General features: G+C 48.7%; 1 protein-coding gene across 1 annotated transcript in view; it reads left to right on the forward strand.

Moving 5' to 3' along the window:
- SRRM4 (serine/arginine repetitive matrix 4) overlaps positions 1-20,853 on the forward strand; it is a 148,913-nt gene that overhangs the window by 119,547 nt on the left and 8,513 nt on the right. Inside the window, exons 6-8 of the mRNA XM_042962040.1 lie at positions 562-612; positions 3,814-3,912; positions 7,508-7,664. Of these exons, the coding sequence (XP_042817974.1) occupies positions 562-612; positions 3,814-3,912; positions 7,508-7,664 (307 nt within the window). The remainder of the gene's footprint in view (positions 1-561; positions 613-3,813; positions 3,913-7,507; positions 7,665-20,853) is intronic.

Below are 20,853 nucleotides of genomic sequence, written 5' to 3' on the forward strand. Positions count from 1 at the left end.
AAGCTTCAGAGTGTCTCCCTATATATTCCATTCTTTGCTCTTAGAAACTGATTGAACATCAACCGATAGCCTAGGCTCTGGGGACCCATGGTCTGGGGCCACATCCTAGCTCACCTGTGTGATCCCGGCCAAGTTTCTCAGCCTAGCTGAGGCTCAGTTTCCACATCTGTAAAATGAGTACGTATTAAATAAATGTGCCTCTGCCCACAGATTGCAGGGAGAGTAAAATAAGACTGTTGACGAAAAGTATTTAGCAGTGTTTGCTTACAATAAATCCTTGACACATGGCAGGTATTATTATTACCTTTATTTACGACTGTATTATTAAGCTCCCAGAGCTGGCCATGGCCCCCTGCGTCACCTCATTCTCAGTCTGTGTGTGGGTCACTGTCTCTAGCTGAACCTGCTGGGTGAAAAAATCAGCAGTGACTGCTCTCCTCTTGGAAATGATTAGCATCTGTCCCCAGACTGCCTGGGTCTTGTAACCTCGGTGTGTAAAGCATCTTAACTACTGTTTCTTTTTATCTGCATCTTTTAATTAATTGGCCATTTCTCCATTAGCTCCTCCAGCCCAAAAAGCAAAAGAAGGGACGAGAAGAGGCACAAAAAACAGTAAGTAGGGAGCACCTGGAACATTCTTTTCTCCAGTTTCGGGGGGAGGCGGGGAACTGACCTCTGCATAGCCAGAGTGTGGGCGTGGCCAAATAAACGTGAGGTGGGGGTGGGTGAGAGGAAGGAAGGCAGGGAAAGGCAGAACCGGCTGATGAAGGGCAGTTTGGGTTTGGGTATGTGTAAGTGCACGAGGTTGTGTATGTGACGTGCGTGTATTTGTGTGTGCGTGAAAGTGAATGATGTGCGTCTGTGTGCCTGCAGTGCCTTGTGGATACATTTCTATGAAAGGCGTGTATGTATAGTATGCACATTGTTTGCAAACGTCTGTACGTTTTTCCATCCTGCAAACATTTGTGTGGAAGGCGTGTACAAACGTATGCAATGGGGATAGTCTGTGTGTGGTGTATATTTGTGTCCACACGGAAGCATTCTGTATGCTTCTGCTTACGTAAGCACGAACGCGAACAGTGTCACGTGGGTGCAGTCTGCCCGCGTGCTGATTTTCTGCACCCTGCGTGTGCACCGCTTATCTACCCGCGTGCATTACACGTATGGAGGGTGTGGGGTGGGGGGGGGGGGGTTTACCTGGGCACACAGGTGTGCCGTGTGTGCGTGAGTGGTCATGGGGGCATGATCACGTGCAAGCACACGCGTGAGTGTGCTTGTGAGTCCGAGCCTTGGCTGCGGGGGCTTACATCATGGAGATTGCAGCGAAGCTCCTACCCCCGGTCTCGGGGCCCCAGCTGGTTCACGGTGTATAGCTGGTGGTGGAAATTCAAATCAGCTGGTGCTGCCTGCAGAGTTCAGTTCCCAGACAAATTAAAAGTAAATGTGGTTACAACCCACCTACTTTATACCCTGCAAATGTTAGCACATGTGTTTTCCAATCAACTAATATTTTATCTCCCGCCAAGAAGCCTCTAAAGTGAGGACCAAATGCAATAGGATGAAAGGCGGTTGGCTGAGGGGAGGGAAAAGAGGAGGCAGGGACGCAGAGGGAGGGCACCTCGCTTTGCTGCCTGAGGGGTCACTTCATCCGAGGTCAGTGCAAAGGAGGGCATTTGAGCCACCCCCACAGGGGCCTGGGGAATGCTCCAGAAGGAAACAGTAGAGCTCTGAATTAGCTCAGGGAACAACTTCCCGATCATCAAGCTTGTTCAGTTCAAGTCAAAAGGCATTCACACTAAGCGCAGACCAAGCACATACTCTGAGAGACCTCGGTATCACTTGTCCAGTGGGGCTGCAGTATAGACACACAGAGCCAGGGCCTGGACCGAGACTCTAAGAGCACTGGTGGGGATTGTGGGGGTGGTCATCACTGAGGCTGACTGCTTGAGGGCAGCAAGGGGGCCACTCTCCCTGGTGCCAAGAGCTGGATGAGCCCCAGAAATTACTAGGTGATGCAAAAGACAAGCATCATCAGGAGAGGGAGAAGCAAGAAAAACAAGGCGCCCCTAAGATAAAGGATGGTTCTTCTTGCCAGGTTCTATGGTCGGGGATGCTTCTAAACAAGTGATCTCTGGAGAGATTGAGCCTGCTTGTATTCACCATCCCTTAGTAAGGCCCTAATACATGGCAGGCCCTGGGCTGGGCCCGAGGACAGAGCTTGGCCAAATATTCTTCCACACTCAAGATGCTCACAGTTCCCAGTGGAACACAGGAGCCAGACAAGGGACAGGTCACAGCACAGTGATGGCGGCTAGGAGCCCAGGGCATGGCAGCAGGCTTGGCAGTGAGCAGGGGCTTCCTACAGGAGGAAGTGTGTAGACTGACTGGAGTGAGGACAGAGGTAACCATTCTAGGCTACTGGTTAGGCACATGGTTTAAACTCTCTGCCTCGGTTTCTTCATCTGAGAAGTAAGAGAAGCTACTTCATACGTTGTTGTTGTGAAGGCAGAGATGGGTCCATTTAGACTATGGTGCCCGGCAGGCAATATGTGTTAAATATGGGCCACCTGTCATCATCATCCTCAGAAGGACATCATGAGCTGGGACATACATGAGCCAGAATACAAGCAGTTGGACTTCCTTGAGCCTGCCCAGCCAGAGCAGGAGACACCACACAAGGAAGCTAGAGAGCTTGGCAGGGGCTGACTCCTCAAGGTGCTCGGGGTTCAGGATCAGAATGCATACTTGACATGAGGGCAATGGGAAGGGTTAACCAGAGCAGGGATATGGTCTGATTATCACATTAGCAAGAATCCCTGAGTCCTTTGTTGGAATAACCAGGCTACCTCCCGATAGAGCCCTCTCTAACTCCCACTGACATCGTGCCTTGGCCCAAACCACTGACATTCCTTGTACATACTCAGTGACCATTGTCTCTGCTGCTATTACTTCTGGGTCATTATTATCATTTAGGGGGAACTGAAGTAACCTGTAATAATACCACTGTTAGTGGTAGTGGTGGTTGTTGATTGTTTGTTGTAATTTCTGTTGCCAGTGATGTTTCTAACTCTGAAAGCAGGTCTTTGACTCCATGTGAAAAATCTGGACTTAATTTTCCAGATCTGAGGTTATAAATTGGCAGCCCAAAGGCCTAATTTACTCTGCAAATGTGCGTTCTTTGCCCCCAGTGTCTTGTTAAAAAATGACCTTCCACTTAAAAATAGGAATCTTTTGCATAAAAATCTGTATTTCTACATTCACTTGAAAAATTAGAAGATCCAACAGCACGCCAATATTCTGGAGGCAAGGCCACTTCTTTCTTTAGCTCTTGCCCGACTGATTCACACAGTACAGTGGCTGACTGAGATTGAGACCCCTGTCTTAGGTGGGAGAGAGGTGACGAGGGGACGTGACACTCCTGGCAGGTGTGGTCTGCGTCAGGGCGGGTGGGTGCGGCGGGGTGGGAACCCGAGACCCAGGCTGAGTCCCAGGCTGGCTCCTCCAGAGGAAGCCTTGCCACTCACTTGTGTTCAGTATGGCTGGCTGGAGAGGCCAACCGCCCGAAGAGCTGGGGTGATGGGGAGTGGGGCGTGGGTAGGGGGAGATGCCTAACTTTGGGAGGGACAGTGACTCTGGTGCAAGAGGATGATGTATGTCACAAGATCAAAATCTCTCTCTCCCTCCCTCTCTCTTCCCCCTTCCCCACTCTCTTCCCTCTCCTGCTCCCCCACCCTCTCCTTCCCTCTTTCTTTCTCCTTCCCTCCCCCTCCCTCTCTCCCCTCCTCTGACTCACTACTTTTCACCGCCCCCAAGATCACGAAGCCGGCCCCGAAAGTCTCACCGTCACCGCCATCACCATTGCCCCTCCAGGTCCCAGAGTTCGGAGACCCGCTCCTCAAGCTGTGAGAGCAGGTAACCCCTCTCCCCAGGGAGCCTCCCCCGACACTATCAACACCTCCCTGTAGAGAAAAGGGACGGGCTGCCTCCAGGTACAGGAACAACACTGAGCACATATGTGTGTTTCCTAAGGGCCAGTGACCACTGCCACTGCCATGGTGTGAGGTGCTGAGCCCTCTCCCTGAAGTAACTACACGATCCCCTCTGCTACCCCATGAGGTAGCTACTGTTCTTATCCCCCGTTTTAAAGATGAGGAAACTGAGGCACAGGGGGGTTAAGGAACTTGTTAATCAGCTAGTAAGTGACGGAGCTAGGAATGAACTGCGGAGTCTGGCTTTGGACTTGGTGCACTCTCTAAGCGTTGCTCTAGGCACAGAGAAGCTGAACAGCCTATGAAAGCACCAAGTACCTAGTTCTGCGGCCCTTGCGAGTCGGGTTTCTCCTAACCAGGACCCTCTCTGTGCTGACACATTAGCTGTCCCGGCCTCAGAAAGGGGAGGAGGGCTCTCTTGTGGGTGAGAAGAAACGGAGCGCAGCTTTGTTGAAGTCGATGTTTGGAACTGTTGATGGCCAGAGGATGCACCAAGGCCTCCGGCTTCTGGATGTCACAGGCTGCTTTGTTCATCCCTGTGGGCTTCCCCCATATTTGGCGACACGCTCAGGTTACCCAGGGAGATTTTAAAGTGTCACTGTCCTGGGGGGGCTGGGGGGCTCAGTCAGTTAAGCGTCCAACTTTGGCTCAGGTCACGACCTCATGGTTTGTGAGTTCAAACCCCACGTTAGGCTGTCACTGACAGCGGGGAGGCTGCTTAGAATTCTCCCTCCCTCTCTCCCTGCCCCTCACTGCTCACTCTCTGCTCACATGCCCCTCACTGCTCACATGCCCCTCCTCCCTCTCTCCCTGCCCCTCACTGCTCACATGCCCCTGCATGCTCACTCTCTAAATAAATAAATACATACATACATAAATAAACTCTTTAAAAAAATAAAATAAAATAGGGGCACCTGGGTGGCTCAGACGGTTAAGCATCCGACTTCGGCTCAGGCCATGATCTCGCAGCTTGTGAGTTCGAGCCCCACGTCAGGCTCTGTGCTGACAGCTCAGAGCCTGGACCCTGCTTCGGATTCTGTGTCTCCCTCTCTGCTCCTCGCCTGCTCGTGCTCTGTCTCTCTCTCTCAAAAATAAATAAACATTAAAAAAAAATGTTTTTAATAAAATTAAATTAAGTTAAAAAGTCACTGTCCTGGTCCCACCTCATCCCACTTAAATCAACCTCTAGAAGAAAAAGGAGAAAGAGGAGAGGGGGAATATTTTCCTAGTTTCTACAGGCAGTGTGCTACAGTTTCAAATACATTATCTCTCTTTTTTTTTTAATTTTTTTAATGTTTTTTTTTTATTTTTGAGAGAGACAGAGAGGGACAGCATGAGCAGGGGAAGAGCAGAGAGAGAGACACACACACACACACACGCAGAATCTGAAGCAGGCTCCAGTCTCCAAGCTGTCAGGACAGAGCCTGACACAGGGCTTGAACCCACAAACCATAAGATCATGCCCTGAGCGGAAGTCAGACGCTTAACCGGCTGAGCCAGCCAGGCGCCCCGCATTTTCTCTCTTGATCACCCCAGTCACACCATCAACTAGACCAGGGCTTCTCCACTTTGGCTGTACTTTACGGTCACCTTGGAAAATTCTTGAAATGCCAAATTCCTGTATCTTACCCTCTTGATGTTCCGATCTAGTTCAGAGGAGGTGGGGCCAGATCAGTGAGATTTTTAAATCTTCCTTCAAGAGGCAGATGTGGAGCCGAGCATGAGAAGCATTTGAGGAAGGAAACGCAGACCCTGACGTGTGCTGCCGTCACCAAGTCTTTGTGTTTCCCCTAAACACCAAAAACCGTAAAGAGCATCGGCATCAGACAAGGTTGCTCTGTGACCCTGAATGGCCAGAAAAAAACAAGGCCCCTCTGTTGTCAGGCTGGAGCCCAGATAAAACAGGAACTTTGTCCAAGACCCAAAAGTGACCCAGCGTCTCCCTATCCTGGCTAGCGTGAGGGACTGTTGTTCCTTTTCCAGTTTTAGCCTTGGCCTTGGTCTGGGCTCCAAGATTTATGAAGAGACCCGGCCAGAGTATCACCTCCACTTAATGACAGCATCCAATCCAGAACAAAGCCCCAGTTCCTTGAAGTCACCTGCTGCCCGCCCAGAACACTCCCGTACAGGGACAGCCTACACGTCCCTGTGGTGTGTGCTCTCCCTCACTGCAGGGAGCAGTAAATGCGCTTATTCAGCCACAGGCGTGCTCCTGGTGGCCTTTGTCCGGAGGGCATTGGCACACTGAGCTCAGGTGCATTACTGACGTGGAAATGCAGAAAACTCCACCGTGGTGAGCAAAGGCATCTGAGCAAGGTCACAGTGAGTGGCAGAGTTGGGTCAGAGACCGGGTCCGGAGGTGACCCAGCCTGCGCCCTTGACCCCAGGCCCAGACTGAATCGGCTCTCAGCGGCTAAGCCCTGCTGGCCTGGGTCAGAGGACAGTGCAGAGAGCTTGCCCTCAGCATGCTGCCCTCTACCTCACCTCTTAGCGAAATGGCTACCTCTGCAGACCCTGGCCTCGGCCCCCTTCTGCGGTCACCACTCCTGGCGATGTTGCTGTCTGAGCTCCCAATGCCTGTGGGCTGAGGGACGCTCCAGTAGGCACTGGCCACACACCCAGTGAAAATGATCAGGAGGTCCCAGAGTCCAGAGGAACATTTCAGAGCATGACCAAGAGGCACTGCTTCCTACTGGGGCTGAAAAGTCTGCCCTGGCCCTGGTGCTGCCACTTTCAAGCTGTGTGACTTCAGGCAGGTTCCCAAACAGCACTGAGCCCCAACTTCCTCGTCTGTAAAATGGGAACTACCTGCCGTGTTTGTGTTGTGTCTTCAAGTTGCAAGAAATGCCCTAAGAGGGCAAGTGCCATGCAAATCAGTAAGGTGTTACTTTTATTACTACTGTGGCCCAGAGCTAACAGGCTAGCAGAATCTAAATATGCCCTTTCTAAAGAGTCAGAGATTCCTTTGGGTTCCGCTGCAGACAGGATAGCCAGGTCTGACGAGCTTACGCAAGGCATCTTTGCATTTTTGTCAGCTACGTTTTTTTCAAAAGTTTTGGGTGGCAGTCAAGATAGGATGTGTCTGTGTCACAGATGGCAAAGTCACGCACAAAGACATACGGATGTGTCCGGTCATATTTATAGGCAAACACAGTGGGACACACCCAGGCATACACACGGTCACATACAACCATACTGACAATCACACACGCAAAGGACACTAAACCAATCAGGCTAGGGATGTTTTCTATCCTCCCAGCTACATTTCCAGCCCCAAAGACAGTGTCAGGTACACGAAGAAACATTTTTGGAATGAACAAATGAGAGAGTGAGTGAATGAATGGGCAGGTGCAGGGGGCAGATGGGCAGATGGACGGACGGAAGAACGGCAGCACACGTGGTTCATACAAACATACCCAAACACATTCCACGGTCCTCAGATCCTACTGGCTCTGCAGCCACCCCTCTGCCATGCTCCCCTTCAAAAGACCCTCACGCCTGTCTCCCCTGCCCCCCAGGCACCGCGGCAGGTCCCCCGAGGAAGGGCGGAAGTCCCGCCGAAGGCACTCCCGCCGCTGCTCCAAGACCCTCGGCAAGGCCAGCCCCGAGGCCCGCTCCAGCCACCCGCCCAGCCAGCCCCTCCAGATGCTCAGCCTCCTGTCGGCCAGGGGTGTAGTAAGTATTCCACACAGCCTCCTCGGCCAGTCTTGGCCATGACACTGGGGGGAGGTGGAGACACAAGTTCAGGGCAGTGTACGGCACACTTTAATTCGGTTTTGGGCAAATACCACTGTTTTTCAGACCTCAGTATTGCTTAACCAAAGGGTCACTCACCAGCCTTTAGCAGCACTCGGGGGAGGAAGTAAAGCTAAAATACCCAGGCTTTTTATCAGGGAAACATTGAAAACTACATGTCGGTCTCCAGAGTGACATCTGCAGGAATGCATGTGGGAGACACTGGAGGAGGTTTCTTTGGGGAGGAAGGAAAAGAGGGGGTCTTTGATGTATCAGAGGCATTCCAGCATTTCAGTGAAGTCTGCATCTTTGACACCAGCTCGCCTGCAGCATTGATTAGCAGCTGGGCTTTGATTTCACCTATATATACACGGCCTTGACTGTATATGAGAATTTTCCTTCAAGGAGCTCATAGCACTTGATCTGTGTCCTCTCATGTGTCTACACAAGGTCTCAGGGAATTGGGGGTATGGCTGCTCTCACTGGTGCCTTTCACAGATGGGACAGAAAAACCAAGGCTCAGAGAGGTTACGGTCTGAGGTAAAGCCACAGAGCAAAGCAAGAGTGAATCCGATTGAGCAACCCCACATTGAATGGAATCCTGGAATGCTCCCCTCAGGTCAATAAGGAGGAGCTGGAATGTGGCTTCAGACAGTCTGACACCAGGAAGTTTCCCCGGGCAAGGGCTTTAGAGTTGGATCTGAACTCAGGTCCTAGCTTTGCTATTTGCGGGTTGTGTGGCTTTGGGAAAGTTGCTTAACTTCTTTGAAACTCAGCATTCTCATTGGCAGACTTGAAATAACACCACCTGCATATGGGGTTGTTGGGGACATCCAGTAAGATAAAGTATGCGAAGGCCTTTTGTCGATGCTCAGGGGATAGAGACACAAACGGGAGGAGACGCAACGTTGACACAGACTCCAGTCGCAGCTGACAGCTGGGAAGGGGCCTGTGTCTTCTAGCTACGAGTGAATCTGAAAATTCAGATGAGGTGAAAGAAAAGAGAAGTTCAGGGTGCTTGCAGGAAGGTCAAGGAAGGGAAGGCCGTGGTAAACACTAGCTGGGCCTGGTTGACGCAAGTTATCACCTGCAGTGCATTCTGGGAAACTCTTCTTTACCAGGCAAGGCACCCTGGCTCACCGAGGTCTCATTTTGTCCACATCCTCTGCCTAGCTAGAACCATCCACAACTTTCCCAGCTCCCTCCCCTCTTTGTAGAAGGGCCTTGTGGTTGCTGAGTAGTTTGCAGATGCAAAATGCCCACCTGCATTCCGCGCCCCCCCTCCCCAGCCCACCACCACTGACGTGTTATAAAATGTCTTCCCAGCATGGCAGAGAGTCTGTGGAGGCCTAGGTGGGCGCAAGTCTTGGCTTAGCTGGACAATTCCTTCTACTCCTCTCAGCCTCGGCTTCCAAACCTGGAAAATGGGCATGCCAAGCTCATCTGTCTCCCAGGGAATTGTTGCCAAGTTAGAAATCAATTTAAAATAGCAGCAAGAAGAGGCAGAAGAATTTAAATGAGTAAAACTCACCCTGTCTTTCTGGTCCTGGTATTTGTGGCAGCCCAATTGGTGGCCCCAACTGACTCTCGCTAAAAAGTGCCATTGGGCACAACTGGCCTGTTTGATCCCCTTCCTGGGATGGTTTCCTAACAGGCCAGGTCTGTCCAGATGTTGAAAAAGGCTGGATGTGACTAAAAACAAAAAACAAAAAAGTGTGGTCCTCCCACACCAGCTGGTAAGGAACCAGTTTGGCTATTGGTTCTTGAAGTCTCAGTGCCTCCCACGGGTCCAACCCCTCTCAGAAGACCTGAAGGCCCATCTGTACCTACAAGGGACAGGCATTAAGAGCTCCCCTAGCTCAGTGCCCTGATTCCAAGAAGAGAAAACTGAGACTCAGAGAAGAGAAATGACTTCCGTGGGCTGTGGCAAGTTAGAGTTGTTCAAAACATGGGGCTGTGCTTATGCCGTCAAATACTGGCCCTGAGCTAGGGAGAGTTACTTAAACCTTTTCGGGCCACAGTTTCCTCATCTGTTTAAAAAAAAATGCACATAATAAGTCTTTTCTTCAAAAACCCTGCTGTTAGGACAAAAGCAAACTAGTATGAGAAACTGTTCGGCTCGGTGCTTGGCCCAGGGGAAAACTCAGCAAATATTAGTGGGTGTTATGACTACAGCTTTCCGGGTACTGCTTGTGCACTTAGCAACTGTGGGACCTTGAGCAAGTTGCATAAACTTTCTGTGCTTCAGTCTTCTCTAAATCTGCAAAATGAGGGGAACGGTGAGACCTGCCTTGTAAGAGGGATGTTACGAGGATTCGATGAGTTAATGTAAGTAAACGTTCCAGACTGTAACACACAGAGACAGCCCTATGAGCCACGCACTTTTGTTAGAACGAAAGTAGAGGAAGAAATGCTACTTAATGGTGGCTGCCAATAATAGGGGAAATAGTAATGGGGCAATGACAATAGCAGCAGCACTGGTAGCAGCAGGAGCTGTAGCAGCAGGAATGAGAGTGTGGCTCCAGGCCCAGGCTAGTCCTTGCAGGACTTGGGAGCAGAGCCGGGGCCTCTGTTTCCTCTGTTTTCAGTTTCCTTCATCCTAAATAGCAGCTGCAGCCCCAGTGGCTAGCCCCACCCTACTCACGGTTGTCTGACTTCTGGGGGCGTCAGACACCCCCAAGTCTAGCCCTCCGAGTGCCCTCCATGCTAGACCCTTTCTCCTCTTCTCTCTTGCAAAAGGCAGAGACGGATGGAGGTGCCAGGTTGGACCACAGGTTTCCTGAGCTCCCTATTAAAGAGAACAGCAAAGGCACTGCCCTTGGAGAATCGTTTCAATCACTCATTCAAATCTACCAAATATCCACAAAATAATCCGTCAAGGGTCTGCCGTGCCATGGCTCTCAGGATCCGGTGAACATAGAACAGTCTGTGCTTTCTTACGAGGGAGACAGACAAGGTAAAGACTGTAAAAGACAATACACAACAACGAAGCAGAGATGCTGAGATGCGGGGGGGGAGGTAGCAGGCAGGGAAAGGAATTCGGGCTAGCATTAGGTTAGGGCAGAGAAAGTAACAACTAACTGAGAAACTGGTGGTGAGCAAGAATCAGCCAAAGGAAGCAGGAAGCAAAGACTGGAGTCAGGGATGGAGGCAGAATTCCAGGCCAAGAGATGGGGTTCTGGGGATAAGCAGGAACCTGAGTGTGAAGGGTCTTCTATGCCATGGTTCCTGCCACACTCCACTGCAGGTATTTCCTATGCACGGCTCGTTAAAAAATCAAGGACTGGCACATTACATCAAGGGGGGCCTATCTGCATACATGAATATGCAAATTCAGGGCTCTGTCTTATTGAAATCCTAGTTGGTGAGCTAAAGATAACCTGAAGCCCTCTTGCTCAGTCAGAGTCCAAATCCAAATGGAGGGTCCCAAGGAGATGATTTGGGGACCCTTCACAGTCTCATTCACGTTCTTTATCTCCACTCAACCATCTCTGTCCAAGGCATCGGGGAGACAGAGATGAATAAAACACTCTTCCTGAACTCCAGAGCTCAGTCTGGTAGTCAACAGCAGGCTGCAGTGCAGCGAAATAAGTGTTGTAATTAGGGCTGAGATTGAGTCAGTGAGCACGAGTTCCTCCTTAGTTGCCAGAATATTCAAAAACTTGCACAATAGTTGGTTAATAGACCCTCTCACCACACTACCCCCAAGTCACCAAAGGTATCCCCTCCCTCCCGTAGTACCTCTGGACCTTCTCACAAGTTCAGCAACTAAAGAGTGATACCTGATAGCCTTAGTACCAAGGCCAGCTACCTTTGGATGAGGCAGTATCCACACTCCACCAGTTATTGACTATTGTGACTATCAACCACGGTGGTGATGGAAGTAAGTATAATAGGTAGTAAGACCACAGAGAAAGGACCAGACAGTGTTGCCTTGGCGCCTGACGGGGCTTTACAAATAAAGGAACATTTGAGCTGAGCTTTGAAGGATGGGTTCCCCAAATTGAGATGGCTGATGAATAAAGGGAGGGGGAGATATTGCTATGTGCCAGGCACTTTTGTTAGAACAAAAGTAAAGTAACACTATAAACTATCCCATATTTTGCACAGCTGTTGGGGTTTTTTTGGTCTCAAAAACACTTCTTTGAGGTAGATGCGACTATTATCACCATTTTTCAGAGAGAAAAACAGGCTCACAGAGCCAAAGAGACTTAGGTAGGTGGCCCAGCTGGGAGGAAGGGGAGCTGGTGTGTATCATGGCTTGTGTCTCAGAAGCTTACTTTCATAGCCAGAGGACCGACTGGACGGCAGAGAGGTTGGTGGTGCGAAGCCTTGGCCAAGCCCTTTCCCTGTTGACATGGGGCTCTCTGTTAAATCTGCCCTCACTGGAGAGGGAATCTGGAAGAGGGCTGATCTCTAGGATGCTAGACCAAGGGGAAGGACAGGCTCCCTTCCTCCTTCAGCCTCCAGCTTTGGCCAACAGTTGCCATGTATTCCTTGCCGACAAAAACCTGCAGACGCCATAAGAAAAAGAGAAATAGAAGGAGAGGGAGAAGGAGGTGAAGGAGAAGGAAGAGAAGGGGAAGAAGGAGAAAAGGAAGAAGAAGAAGAGAAAGAGAAGAAGGAGGAGAAGGAAGAGAAGAGAAGAAGGAGAAGGAAAGGAACAGGAAGAGGGAGAGGAAGAAGAAGAAGAAGAGGAAGAAGAGGAGGAAGGAGAAGGTAGAATGGCAGCAGAAAGAACCTGAGATCCATAAAAGAGGGCCTCATGAAATTTGTTAACAGGAGGAGGCAGGAGAGGGCAGTGATGAAGACATGGGCTTTGGAGCAGATCTGTAGACTCTGGGGTCATGATCTTGTCTCCCTGGGAGACCCTGGGTAACAACAACCAACGGAGCCAACTGAGCACCAGCTATGTGCCAGTTGCTAGGCTGAATTCTCCACACGTGCCACCTCATCTGTTTCTTATAAGAGCCCTTCAAGAGAGCCCATTTTACATTGAGGAAACCATGGCCTACAACAATTAAGTGAAAAGGAGCTACATGAAATGGAGAAACCAGGATCCAAACCCAGAAAGTCTGACCTCAGAGTCCATGTGCTTCATTATAAGACTTTCCTTGTGTCATTTCACTTCCCTGGGCCTCGGTGTCCTCATCTGTACTTTGGGCTAATAATCATACCTACTTCATAGGGCGGTTGTGAGGATGGAGTGAGTTGAGGTGTTCATTCATTTAAAAAATATGCATTCAGCACCCACTGTGTGCCAGGCACCGTTCCAGGCAATGGTTGAACAGCAGTGAACAAGACAGACAAGGATCCTACCCTCATGCACTTTCAGTTCTGTATGAGAAACTTAGCCCAATGCTTGGGACATAATCGACACTCAATATGCAATCATTGCTAGTGTGATTATTTGTCATCGTAGTGGTGTTATTAAACTTACTCCTAATAAACCCAGATGTGATGGGTTCAAAAAGCTCACTCATATCCACGGTCTGAGGTGACCTTCAGAACAAGCCAAGAAGAAAGGCAGGATGGAGGTATACATCCCACTTTGCAGGCAGGGAAAAGGAGGCTAAGGGAAAGCATATGGCAGCCCTGGTCTTCAGACCCCTGGTCCAGGCTCTCACACATCCTTGCAAAAGCCTTTCGAGCTCTCGCTCAGCTGAGAGACTCCACATGCCACACCATTTCACTGCAGTATAGAGAAGAGAAGGACCAGAATGCGGAGGAAGGGCAGTATGAAATGGGAATTTGCAGGACCTGTTCTGGTTGTTGTTGCCGTTGCTGTTTTTTAACGGAAAGTGGCATGAGGTTGTCAACTTCCACCACGTCAGCTCAGAATAAAAGAAAACCACCATTTTCTATCACGTAAATGACATCTTACCACCAGAAGATGTAGTACTGACCTGCCCTCCGAAGAAAGGATGAGCCCTTGAATCAAACACATTCAGCCGGATGAAAAACTCATTACAGTGAACTTATTTTCCTCCGGTTCAATTTGGGCTGGTGCAAAATTTGCCTGACTGGATCCATATAGAGAGTTTTGAGAGCCGGTGGGCTGGGGGCCAGCAGGAGGGGCTTCAGAGGCATGATGGGACTGAAATTGCGATTCCCTCTCAGCTTCCTGTGGTGGGGAGGGGGTGGGGGAGACAGGAGGCTGGACCACCTCCTTGGGTCCAAGGTCAATTGCAGCGTATCACTCTGAGGGATCACCCAGTCCTGAAAGACTTTGTCATGTTCCCGCCGTCCCCACATCCCGCCTGCTTTCACACGAACTCCCAAAGGTCAATGAACCCATTCTTTTGCTGTCTTCCTAATTAGTGTACAAAGGAAGATGTACAACAGCAAGGAAAATAAACTTAATGTCTTTGTGAAACAAAAGGATTTTTTTTTAAAGGAATAACCAGAACCCTGTAGCTAAAAGCTCTGCCACACAGCTCTATATTCACATGAGAATTCCCAGTCCCCCATATGGCAGGGAGGGGAAAAAAATTTATAGCCATTTCTCTCCATGGGGCCATTTGAAGCTCAGTAAATGGACTTGTTCAGTTTAATTGGAATTCTCTTCTTGATTGTATTTTTGTAACCTATTAGGCCGTGCTGCCTCTTGATCTCAGAATTCAGCTGAAATTAAATTTTGAAGTGTAAGTGAGAGGTTGCCTTTTTTCCCCCGTTCTTGATTAAATAATGATTTGAAACAAAAACAATAAATAACAGTGCCAGCTTCCCTGGAGGGCTGAGAGAGACTCCCAGTGAAACGCCAGGAGCTGGGGTTTGTGGTGGGGGGATTTAATTACTTATTAGAAAAACCCAAGTGTTAATGTGGAGTATATTAAGGAACAAGGAGATGAGTCAAACTTGTGAGTTCAAGAGAAAAAAAAAAAATCAGAGCTTCACATTGGAGGGGGCCGAGGGGGAGTAAAGGGGAAACACTTGTTTGCTTTCTCCCAATGGTCATAGGTTTGTGAAATACAGTTTGTTCTTAGGAGGAAAAAAAAATCTGAGCTTGGCAATTTTGACCCAGAAGGGAATAGCTTGTAATAGCTCCAGGGTCTGGATATGACTTAATGGCTTTGGTCTCCTAGTTCCTTCCATTGACAAAAGCCTAAGAAGGATGCAAAGGATGGAGATGGGGAAGACAGTGAGCTCTATTTCATGGTTCTGGCAGGGAGAAATGGAGCATACAGGATGCACGGTCAAGGTAGCAGCAAACACTTAGAACACAGGGTCACAAACCTAGATGTCTCAGGGGCCAGGTAGTTAATTGATATAACCAACTGGAACCCCATGGGGTTGGGGGCCAGAAAAACTCATGCCCCCCCCCCCCACCTAAAATGGGCAGCTGCAATTCTCTCAAGCCGATTATTAGTGAGCGGGAATGTGGACCCAATGTTGTCAGATCTTAGTCTTTGGCACAAACCAGAGACAGAGTTGTTAATGTGAAACTGTCTCATTCTACAATGTTGGCAGTTAATTCAGATTTACTGTCGAGCAGGCTCCCTACTAAGCACATATATACTAAGTGGGCTCAAGAAAACATAGCTGAAACAAAACATCACTTGGCCTGCCAGTTTTCCAGTGGTGATGTGGGGTGTTGAAGCAGACGCTGTTCATTTATATCCCTTCACCCTCTCCACTTCAGGGCACACAGCTAACTTCCAGCTTCCAGAAGATGCTCTCTGGCCGCCAAAGACCATTTTGCCTGGCCATGTGGCAGTTTGGATGTATTAGAGAAATGACACCCCTTGGGTGCAGCCTTCAACTTATGAGTGGTGGGGAATAGGTACATTAATACCCCAGCTCCCTCCTTGGCTGAGATCAACTCTGGAGTCGGTTCCTCACTGGCTCCCACAGTGTCCTCCAGCTGCTCACCGTGGCTGCCGGTTTGTGATAACCCATCTTTCATTGGTTCCTCCTCTCCCTCACCTCGTTTCCCCACTCTCCTACAGAAGTTCCCTGTCCTCTCAAGATAAACTACCAGCACTCAAATTCCTGTCTCAATTTTGGGGATAATCCATATAAAGACAGATGTTTTTTCACCTAGTAATTAAGCAGATCTTACAGGGGCTGAGTTTTTATGCTAAGCCTTAAAGAGTTTTATGCCAGGTCCCGTGAGGGCATTGTTACTGGATCACGGTGGGTCTAGAATGACTCTTCCTAGAAAGTATCTTGAGCACCATGTTTTAGCCTAGCTACAAGGACAGGGGCAAGGATCAGTTAATACACAGAAGAGAAATTCCAAACAGAACTCTTCAAAGACGAATTTTGCGAAGGCTGTTATCTAAATGAGGAGCAAGTAGGAGGCGTCTTGTCATGTCAGTGTCAAGTGGACAACTGTTTGCATCTTATATGAGTATTTGTCTAGAAAGGAGCCACTCCGAGATGAGAGGACCGAGACAAGAACACAGAGGCCTCTGTTGTCTGTCATGATGTCCATGACTCGAAGGTCTCCTTTGCATGATCATGGCTGTCACACACCTCCAACACACACACATCCTACCTTCGGCTTGGCTCCCCTCCATACCTTTCCTGTTCTTTGTGTAGGGTGAATGGAGAGCTCTGGAAAAGGGAGAGTCTGAAACTAAGAGGCCATTAAACTATCCAAACATCTCTAATGAATTTATTAAAATGCTCCTTTCACCTGGAAATATAGACAGAGCCCATCAAGGCTTGTAAAAACAAAACCAAATAGGGTTAAGCCAAAAGAAGCAGAAAAGAAGGTCTTTGGGCTCCCACCTCTTACGGCATCCACAGAGTAACCCTTTAAGCAGGTCAAATGGAATCAGAAGATTTGTATGTCCAGTGCCTGCTAGGGATGCTATGGAACGCTGGTTGTGCCCCATATGCAAGTGACTCATCTTGGAATTAAACCCCACCTGCCCTCCATTCACCAAGGCAACCGTGAATACCGACCTGAGCTGCTTCAGCCTAGAGAAAGGTATATCTTTTTCCTAATCTGTCTGGCCAGAGGAAACACCTGTTTCTAACTCCTGACCCAGGAGGAGCACCTTTTTGTAATCTGAACAAAGTCACTGTATGGGCTAACAGCCCCATTATGTGCAAATGGCCAGCCCCAGTCCATTTTGTAAGCTGATCTCCCAGAGGAGTAGAAGATGGAAAGGAATTCAGGAGACCAAGCATAACTTGTCTGGAAGGCTTCTCAGATCCAGAGCTTCTCACCTTAGCATGGAACTTGATGCCACTGAAATATGTGGACAGAGCCTCTGTGTGCTTTCTCCAAGGGTCCTGGGTCCGAGGAGGGCCAAGAAGGAGAGGAAGAACAGAAGGTGATTCCTTCTCTGCCATAGGCCTGGACCTAGAACTCAGTTCTAGAGGTTATCTCTTGATCACAGAGCCAGCCCTGAGCTGGTCTTGAGACATCAACCTTCAGCTAAGAATCAACCTAGTTTTTTAGAACTGTTTTGAATATGATGGAGGCCAGTCCCTCTTTTAAAAAGCCATCGAGTAAGTTCCCAAAGTTGGCAGTTACCCAGTTGGGCCTCACCAGGGCCTGATCACTCGGCCATCTTCACCACTGAATTAAGTTAGGAAGGGCCCAGGCTTCTCGAGCTCAGGCTTCTAAAGGACTATGGAGCAGCTTCATTCATTCAGCCAGATTTAGTGAGCACCTACTCTGCGCCAGGCACTGGTAGTTACTTGGGTACAACGCTGAACTAGTCATGCGTGGCCTCTGTCTTCAACAAACTCCCACTCAGATGGAGAGACAGGCAATAAAACAAGAAATTACCCCACTGAGTAACAGTGCTGTGACACACAGAAGCCACTCATTTTTGAAGGAGTAAATGAATGAAAGAGCGAATGAATGAGTGAACTATGGACTGTTGTGCTATGTACTATGGACTGGGGGGTTAGAGAAGGCTTTCTAGAAAGTGATTTGTAACCTAAAGGATGTATAAATTTAGCCATGTGAAATGGAGTAATGGGGAAGAGTATTCTAGGCAGAGGAAATGGCATGTGCAAATGGCCTGGGCTTGGGAGGGCAAGATGTGGTGGCAAAGCCAAGAAAATTCTAACATATCGGCATAGGTCGTGGGGGTCACGGTGGGGGTATGTGGAAGAGATAAGGTCTGTGAAGTACTCAGGGGTGGGTTGCAAAGGATACTGTCATCCATTTTGAAGAATTTATATTCATCCGAAGAAATGGGACGTTTAAACAAGCTGGAGATGTTGGTATTTTCAGGCACCAGAGTCAACCCAATGAGAACATTTCAGAGGACCTTTATCTCTGTTTTCTGGAAGGATGGAAAAGCATGATGCCTTATACAGTTCTCAGTTCTAATTACACAAGTTACGTGTGTATAATAGTCATGGTCAGGTGGAGACAAGCTGAAAGCGTCTCTGTGAACTCAGAGTGTGGGGTTGAGAAGGCGAACAGGGCAAAGTCCCCTTCTGTATCCACTAGCCTGGAGGGGCCTCACACTCAGGAAATCCTTGCCTATGGGGACCCATGATGCACCAGGGCAAATGCATTGGAAGTGGTAGCCAGGGCTGGGAACAAGTACCTGGGAAGAGAAAGGCCAGCCTGAATGCCCCAGGGTAGCAAGCCAGTTACAATGGATAGATAATGGAAGCTGTTATACTCACAGGCCCCTTTGTTTGAGTTACCTTCTAGCCTCGTTCTCCCCAAAAAGGGCTTGCCTGATTCCCTGCACCCATCCTGGAACCAAGCTCCAGTCTGAGAGCCCATCAGTTTTCTCATTCCTGACAGAGGTGGTAGAAATACACATGTTACCAATGAACTCCCAGAGGTGGGAAAGATACAGCATCTGCAACTGCAAATGGGAAGACAAAAAGGAGGCGCTGAATGGGAACAGGGCCTTTACCTTCTTTCTAAAGAAGTCTCACTCAACAAAACTCCACTTGAGCAACGTTATTTTGAGATCCCTTGTCCCAAAGCAAAGCTTGCCAGATCACCAAGCAGATATAGATGACAGGGACGGCTGTGCTGGGGAGAACTTGGTAATGCTGGACCATCACCCTGTCTGTGTGCAAAGCCTCCTGGGAGAATCCACAAAGGAAGTTCCGCCTCCCCAGTCCAGAAGCTGACATCCTGAGCCGCCAGAGTTTGCTGTGATTCTCGCAGTTCTGGTGTCTCTGTGCCTCACCCTCGTGACCAATTGCTGAGAAGGCAGACATGGTCCTTTAAGAAAGCCCAAAAGTCCCACTCCTTTAGGCCCAAGTTACCTGTAATAAGGGGTGGGAGGGAAGCAGGCTTTTGACGGTGAGGTCTCACTGATACTGGTGGCCCCAGGACAAGAGTATAGAAGGAGGCCTACATACTGGATGTCTAAATGTTTATAAGTCAAGCCAGCAAACCTAAACAAAATATGTTCTCCTATCCTGGCAAACATATCTCCAAAATGATCTGGAAAGTCAGGTTTGAATTTAGAACCTCAGACCCCTAGAGTGGCCGGCCACAACATGGCAGTGGGGGGTGGGGGCGGTGTCCCTGCCTCAATGCCCTGGTCCCTCCCTTTCTCCTCCTGCCTCTTACACCAACCAACACCGTGATGGGCCTCACACACATGCACATAGACACCCCAGCCTGAACATCTAAGCTCTGTACAAAGAGTCACCCTTGGACCTAAGAGTGTGCACACCTAAAGCATGGTTATGTCCCCAGGAGAACAGATCCATGGATGAGCCTGCAGAGATCCTGAAAGGGGTCCCAAGGGCCATTTAAACAGAGAACAGACAATTCTGGGATCTCAGTTACCCATGAACTGGTAGTGTCCTCCTGGCCTCACAGATCTCTTGCCCCATGAGGATAGTTACTGCTGGAGGAGGTCCAGGGCAAAGATTCCTCTCGCCCACAGCTAAATAAGCACAGCAGTATTGGCAGGGGCCAGACCAAACCCACTGTGTCAATCACAGCTGTGACACTGGTCTGAACGTTTTAAGAAAACCACCCACTGTGCTTCTAAACACAGACACCATTGCTTTCCCAAGGGCTGCCTCAACCTCCTTTCTTCCTTCATCTGTCCCAGTTCAGACCCAAACAGGACTCTGGGAAACCCTCCCCACTCCCATTCACCCCAAATCCAAATGTCCAAGCCCCTCCCAAAGCCCTTTGTCACAAGCACACCCTCATGGTCTGGATACCCAGACGGAGGCAAGCTCTAGCTCCTACTGCATTTTCAGCAAGGGTTTCTTGATCCAACTTGGGCATTAAGGGACTGATGAGGTTAGTGTTGATGGCCTTGAGGTCCCCTTGCTGAGAAAACCAAACAGATCTGATGCCTCACCTGTTAGGAACACTGAAAAACCAAAACTCAAAGCTGAGGGCCAAGTGTAAGGGTGTGCAGAAAGGTGTGTGTTTTTTCTTGTCATTTTCGACTCTAATGATGGACTCACGTTGCCCGCTCTTCCCTTTCTCTTACACCTTACCTACCTACTAAAGGAGGAGCTCTTGCTTGGTAAGTGGATATAATCCGCAAAGACATGAGAGAATTTATTAGAAGCCACTCGAGAGCCTTAGCTACCTTCTCCAGGGGGAAAAGGACACACACAAATAATCGTAGAGAGCTTTTTTTTCGTTTGTTTTCAGTCAGACTATTTGACTTCCATTTTTTTTTTGTCCCCCTTTCTTTTCCCCTTTAGTTGAAAACTACTAAAATGTCATTTTGTGACCTTGACTTTATATTTTAAAAAAAAACAAACTTCTCTTTATTTCATTTCTTTTCCCCTTGCAATATTTGTTTAGGGTTCTATTCAGGGAACTTTTTTCTTTAAAAAAAAAAAAAAGGTCAAATTCGTTGAGGATTTGGTTGAAGTTTAAAATTTTGGCTTTATCTTTTTTTTTTTTTTAAGTTCCAAGATATGTTTTTCATGTCCATTGCCCCATTTCTTTTCCCCTCCCCCTTCCTTTACTTTTATTATTGTTTTAGCTTAAGGGTGTTTATACACCCCCCTTTCGATTGAGTTGTCTGTTTTGTTTGAGTTAATTCATTAGAAATTAAATTTTGTATAATTTCCTTTTTCTTTTGTTTAATCTGGATCGCATGCTTTTTCTCTGCATGATACCTAAATCTTCCAGTTATTCTAGCAGGGGGTAAAAAAAAAATATCTCCTTTCTGTGGTATTCTTTCAGGAATTTGTGCTTTTGTTT

Source organism: Panthera tigris, chromosome D3 (genome assembly GCF_018350195.1).
Source record: "Panthera tigris isolate Pti1 chromosome D3, P.tigris_Pti1_mat1.1, whole genome shotgun sequence".
NCBI classification, from domain to species: domain Eukaryota; kingdom Metazoa; phylum Chordata; class Mammalia; order Carnivora; family Felidae; genus Panthera; species Panthera tigris.